Source organism: Anneissia japonica, unplaced genomic scaffold, assembly GCF_011630105.1.
Source record: "Anneissia japonica isolate Jap-2015-1 unplaced genomic scaffold, ASM1163010v1 scaffold8963_len174799_cov130, whole genome shotgun sequence".
Taxonomy (NCBI): domain Eukaryota; kingdom Metazoa; phylum Echinodermata; class Crinoidea; order Comatulida; family Comatulidae; genus Anneissia; species Anneissia japonica.
This window is the reverse complement of record NW_022734897.1, coordinates 167,941-174,944: the sequence shown is the minus strand read 5'-3', so window position 1 is coordinate 174,944 and position 7,004 is coordinate 167,941. Positions and strand designations below refer to the sequence as shown.

General features: G+C 33.5%; 1 protein-coding gene across 1 annotated transcript in view; it reads right to left on the bottom strand.

The window, feature by feature from the left end:
* Window positions 1-201: 201 nt before the first annotated feature.
* LOC117116514 overlaps window positions 202-7,004 on the bottom strand; it is a gene marked incomplete at its 3' end in the record, with an annotated part of 27,154 nt that continues 20,351 nt past the window's right edge. The window contains exons 4-8 of the mRNA XM_033260576.1: window positions 6,088-6,262; window positions 5,884-5,939; window positions 4,826-5,267; window positions 4,432-4,511; window positions 202-388 (exon numbers count right to left, since the gene is read on the bottom strand). Of these exons, the coding sequence (XP_033116467.1) occupies window positions 202-388; window positions 4,432-4,511; window positions 4,826-5,267; window positions 5,884-5,939; window positions 6,088-6,262 (940 nt within the window). The remainder of the gene's footprint in view (window positions 389-4,431; window positions 4,512-4,825; window positions 5,268-5,883; window positions 5,940-6,087; window positions 6,263-7,004) is intronic.

Below are 7,004 nucleotides of genomic sequence, written 5' to 3'. Positions count from 1 at the left end.
GCACAGGTGGTGCAATGGCAATTCTTTAGTTTTCTCAAAATTTTAATAAAACAAGAAATATACCAATCATCTGCTTTTAGGCTTTACGAGGTGAATGTGTGGAACAAGGACAAAAACAAAGTTTAACCCAGGACCCAAGGAAGGCATGTTATGCACCAAGCTACAGGTTCACTCATTGTATGTTACTGCAAACAAACTTACCTGAGTTATCATCAAACTCAACTAAAGCAATATCTCCAGCTTGACCAACCATTACGTCATTTACATCACCTCCTCCTATTTTCTCCGTCTGAAGCTTGATAGTAAGCTTGTCTTTTGTCGAGTCGATGTCATCATATTTTTTGAAACCTCTGACAAGTATATATTGGTGGTCGAGATCACCATAGTCCTGATGAAAGCAAAGTTTATTTGAATATTTTGTAAAGAACATTGTATAGTGTGGGTACAAATAAATACATCAAAATATATTTACATTGCTTGATTAAATTAATTATTATTTTTTGGAAGGGTCAATCGAAGTGTACACTCTTCCACAGTTAACATACAGAGTACAGTATACCATTAAGCTAAAGATACAGTCTCCCAAACATAAGCCTATGAAATATGATGCCACATCTGTCAACAATTTTTTACTTCTACAGTTACTCATGTCAACTGCCAATGCAAAAAACATGGATGGATTGGGGAAAGGAGGGGCATTATTTTCTTTCCATACAGTTAAGGCAGAAATTATAGAGGGTGCTACTTAAGGTCATTTAGGTGAACTGATAACATGAATATGCATGTTCCCTTCGCGAGTGGTGAAAGTAGTGTTTGCTGCTTGTGCAATATGAAAGCTACAGTGTAACAGTAGTAGGGTAGGCCAGAGTTTCTTGGTAGTCGGTCGAGACGTGTAGTCGACACAGTGAAAATTAAAACATTGGCTGCCAGCGACAAGTATACTCGCCCACAGGGTGTTGGTGAGGGTGCCAGGGACGAGTATACTCGTCAAAATCGGGGTAACATTCCAGTATTTATAACTTCTTTATTATACATTGTAGAACAGACTCAACGGCTAGTAGTTTGGGGAAAGATACACCTAGACGATAACGTACAAATGACGTAATGTATGTTTGTTGTGTTATGTTGCCGGTAGTACACTCGAGTGGTGTGTATAAGGGGGCGCCCTTTGAACATACTGTATACCAATCCATGTAAAAAGCGGACTAGATAACTCACACTTGGCATAGTCAGTAGTCAGTAAAAAGTTCTATCACAGTGCCATCGACAAGTATACACGCCCCCAATATTTTCCGGCCCATTTATTAGACACACCATTTTGATGATATATGGCTAGATAAAATTTCAAAAAAGTATGTTTGTACATGTAAACTTGTTTTGGCACATGGGAAGGAACCTTAAAAAAGGTCTGGCAGTCAACATGTTAATGGACTATTATTAACAGTATTGTGTTGTAATTATACTACTGTTTACGTACAGCATGGTCTTTGAAAGTATAAAAAGCAGCGTTGAATCTGGTGGGTTATTTGAGTAGCAGTGAAGCATAGCATACATACTAACTGCTATAGTACTATACTACTGATTCTGAAGGATATAGCCTATACAGTATAAACGTTTAGAAATGCTCGGACACAGGTATTAAGACAATTCTAACCTCAGTATTCTTAAAACGAACTTTAATCTTATTTCGAGCTAAAACTTCAAAGTCATTTCGTATTCTTAAAACGAATTTCTACTAGCACTACGACTAAATCATGCGAACCTTGGCTAAAATGATACCTCTGCAGGCCTGTTTTTTTTATTCAGCCTAGGGTCAGGCTAAATTGCCAACTTTAAATATTTACCCCATTAAAAACTTTTTGTACTTTTTGTAACTCACGATAAAGTGAAACGAATAAAAACGATTGTATACACAGGTCTGATACATCTTTGGTGTGTTAAAAAAAAGAGACATCAAGTTTAGCTTCCAAAAAGCAGAAATTAACATGTTATGCTAGCCACATACGATAGTTGATTGATTTGCACAAAATTTTCTGACATTGCGGTCACGTAGCTTCACCATAACAACAACAAAGTTGCGCGCCGCCCTCCCTTGGGCTCAACTATAATAGTTCTCCAAAGAAAGCAAATTTCCTGAGACTGTTCAAATTCTCTATCATTATATGACAACGACTAATATAGTTATTATTATAGCAAATTACTTAGGCGAATGATTATCTATTATGAGGAAATCTGCTTTTGAACAGCAGGCTGCAGCTTAATATTCATCCGTGTTACCAGATCTCTAAAATTTCATCTGCAATTAAAATGAGCTCTTTTCATTAGTTAATTTGAAAGTCGTTGCTTGCTAGCTGTCTTCAGCTAAGCTAAAACGAGGACTAGATTTAGTCGTAGTTAGAACTTTGACTACATTGTTTATGAATACAAATTTAAGTTTAAGTTGCAACTAGGACTTAATGAAGTTCTAGATCTTAGTTCGATTTAAGAATACTGGCGTAAAGTATTATTATAAATGTTGATTTCTCACAAATATTACGTTCATATTAAAAAAAATTGACTAGCTTATTAATATCAGATGAAAGTAAACTGATTGACAGACGGTTTTATAAAAAAATCCTTAAATGTTACCACCAATTATGCAAAAAAATACAGCAAATACGCTCACTGTCTGTTAATTGATTGATTTTTTTTTACTACTGGGGGCATACAATTGCTACAACACATCATAGCCTGGTTCTCACGAGAGCCCTAGTATCCGGATCAGGAGCTAACTGTTAGTGCTAACCGTTAGCACCTGCGTGAGAACGCCCGATCGGTTAGCGCTAAACGTTAGCGGTATCCAGATACGCTAACGGTTAGCAAGCGTTATCGGTTAGCAAGTTGAGGGCGTTTCTATCATCAACCAATCACACGTACGCGTTTACTATTTCCAGTTTCTTATTGGCCAGTGATTCGATCATCATATTGTTGGTATCCGGATCGGGATTTTCTCGCATGGACGCACAGCAGCTAACAGTTAGCAGGATCCGGATCCTGTTAACTGTTAGCTGCCATGTGAGAACATAGCCCATATTTACGCCTACAGGTATATACTATACTTTAGACCTATTGAAATAATCATATTCAATATTATTGTGCTTTTTTATACTTTCAAAGACCATGCTGTACATAAACTTTCTCTAGTCTTAAGGATATTATTACAATTATAGTCCATTAATTTTCACAGAGTCTTGACTACCAAGGTATATTTAAGAGAATTTGGCCTACTCCGTAGCGTTCATCTTGATACACCACTGAACTCTATTTCCTCGAGGAGAAAATCTGGCATGCATATTCATGTATATCAGTTCACATAAATGACCTAAAATAGTGCCCTCTCTAATTTCTGCCTTTACTCCAAAGATCTTATAAACACAAGATAGCGTTCTCCGTGATTTATGCGTGCAAATTCTGTAATAAGGCATGAATGGCGCCCTCTTGCTAAATTGGAAACTTTTGGCCCTTGACCGCTCTGACGATACCACCGTACACCGCGGTATCAATCCTGTGAACAGCAGAACAGGAACCATCTCAGATCCATGGCAACAGATAGGACGCCCTCTTCCAAAACTGATTACTTTTTCTCTTTGGTATAATAGCGCATGAACGGCACCCTCTTGCTAAATTGGAAACTTTTGAACCTTGACCGACGCTTCTATTTGTTACGCGTAAATTGCGGAGAACGCTATCTTGTGTTTATAAGATCTTTGCTTAACTCTATGGGGGAAAAATAATGCAGAGGGGGGTATTTATATGTATGCTTATTCCTAATAATATGGACCATGAGTTTCAATCAGAATTTAAAATAATCAAGTTTCTACATAGAAAATACCTAAAAAAAACTATGTCAAGTAGTTGATACATGCTCCAATTGGAAGCTACTTTTTTACCATGCTTATGTTACAAGACTACAAAATAAATAATATTAACACTAAGTTTCTGTTACAACTATTTTGTTTTTCTATGATTTAAATGGTAAATTTAAGCTCTATGTGTGCCATAATTTTCGAAGATGGATTTGTGAGCAATACATTATTAATACTTACATTATTTAATACTTGTACTATTTAATTTCAAATTTCTAGAATATTATTATTATAATACATAATATTATTATATTTTTTATTTACACTATTACACAATAATTTTTATAATTATAATAATTATTATTTAGTATAATGATTATTACTGTTGTTGTTTCTATTACTGTAGGTTAAATGTTATTTATTGATGTTATCAATTTTTTGTAGTGAATGTTTTTTCCACACATGCTTAACAACTTATCCACTCAAATAAGATTTGATGTAGTCAAGATTTAATATAATTTAACAATTTACGTGTAAATACCATCAATCACAAGATATATAAATAATGAATACTGTACACACTTACTGTCAGAGCTTTGATCTGAAGTTGGTGATCCGGAAACCTGTCAGTGTTCATTATTCCTTTAGCTGTCAAGTTATCAACCACTAGTTTACAAGAGTAAAAAAAGTACCAACATCACTCAGTATAAGGTTTGTAAAAGTAATTACTCCATGATTTATTTTATAGCTTATCATTTATCAATATGAATGTTGTAGATGAAAAGGAATAAGGTATTAGCTTTCGCACTATTTAACATGTCTTTGATTTTGAATATAAAATGTGTAAATTTTCTTTAATAAAATAACTATTGTCTAAAACTTCAGAGAAAACTCATACAATACACAGCCAACAAAACCTACCACATTCCATTTGATTTATGCATAAAATCAAACAAAATTATTAAAAAGAAAACAATTACCATGACGTTCTGAGAAGATTGCAATAGCACTATCTGTCAGTGACCCCACTGGATGTATACATTCCACATCACCACCACCATCTTTCCTTTTCTGCAAAGCAATCTTAATCTTGTCTACAGATGTTCCTATTGGAAATCCTGTGACAACAACACTTTGTGAGATGAAATCATCAATTGTTGTTTCGATTTGTGAAGAATTCTCACTATTTGCAAACTCAGCATTATAAACACCTCCGAGGTATTCTTGAACATTTTTAGTTAGTTCTGATATCAGAGACATAATACTGGTCAATTCACCTAAATCCAACTGACTGCCATCACTACTTGTGTAACTTCTCTGTAATTTTTGTTTTATTTCTCGAAAATTCAAACTTCTCGCAAGTTCAGCAATGACTTTACTCAATTCAATGGTGCAGAAGTCTGATTTTGCAGTTTCAATTGTCTGTGTATAAAAAAAGACCTCATAGATTGGTAACCATTTATTTCTAGGCAATTTAATGGGGTACATGTATTTTTCAGAGCAAATAGATTTTCTATAGATATTTAACTGAAATTATAATCGTATTTAATAGTTGTTTTGTATTTTATTTATCAATGTTTTTAATCATGATCTAAATAAAGCTCAAAGGTGCCAAAATTTTAAACAAATTAAATAGATCAGGCATATCAGTGATAGATCCAGTGGTAGGAAGGGAAGGGGAATTTGAAGGATCATGATTTCAAATGTAAAAATTAATAAATCCAAATAAATATTTAAAATACAAAATATCCCTCTTAGTTTTCCATGTTTTAAATGAGAGCCATGTCTGTGTTTTTCTTGTATTAAATGAAAACTATGTCCCTGCCTGTTTTTAATAGAATCCATCCCAAATCAAATGGTGGGGAAGGGGTGTCCTTATTGGATGCACCCTTGTCCTGTCCCAATGTTTTTCAATGGTGAGCATGTCCTTTTGATACTTCTGCTTTAAATGGGAATTATTCTTCCCCTGTTTTAAATCAATTAAGGCTCAAATGTCCTCTATCACTCTCCAATTGACAATATAAAAATAACATCTTACAAGAAATTTTTCAAAGTGAAAATCTTCATATTTCTTCTTTGACAACTTGTCAAAATCTAAAAAAGAAACCCTCTTGAAATTATTCATGATTGTTGCAATATTATTGTAATTAAAACTGCAGCTTGAAATATGACATATGAACATAAAAATTACTATAATATTAATTAAGAGTTTTTTCAGAGGTAGAAGGCTGTCTTACTGTACCTTTCTGATCTTTCAAAATAGCCAATGCAATAAAAGGTTTACTTCCAGTGATAGGAATAAGCTTGTCAAAACTTAAACCATTCTTTTCAAGATAACCTACAAGTTGATCGTTACCCAATGATGAACGGTTGCCAGAAACCAGGTAACATCTGGTAAATATATCTTCCATAATTCTCTGAAAATAAAAAGATTAAAGTTAAAAGAATAATCATTGATTTTTTAATTTTTTATTTGAACAGTGGCTACCTAAGGGTGTACGGTAAAAATGGCCCCGGAAAAAATGGCCCTGGAAATAATGGCCCCGGAAAAAATGGCCCCGGTAAAAATGGCCCCATATGACAGGTAGGTAAAAATGGCCCCAATAATCAAATTCTGAATTAAAACTGATTTTCTTGAGTCATTATATGCATTTTTTTATCTTAACTAATTTAGTTTTTAAAAGGAATCTCCCCAATAATCAAATTCTGTAACACACAATTGATCCACATGCTTTAACTACTGTTTATTTGCATTGTTCATAACATGTAAAGTTAATTCATTTGATATTTAACAAAAGTGAAGTTTGTGGTTATCTATGAGTTGCATATTTTGGTACTGTATACTGTATGTCATTCCTCTACTTTGTTAGTAAAATAACGTTTTTAAGCTTTTATTTCTACTATCAAAAAATTTTATTCAATGGCCATTGTTTTTCAATTATCTCTCAGAACATTATTTGCATCTGCTGTAATTGTTAAAAAACAAATGATTTTAAAGAAATAAAAAAAAAATCACATATTGATCTCAGTTCAAAGGAAAAAATAAAACTTACATCCTGCCTAATATATGTGTGCTTAGATTAGATCTTTTGCTTTAACTTTGGAAACTGAGATCATTTTAGATACTATTTCTGTATAAACTAAATTTTTTTTTCATAT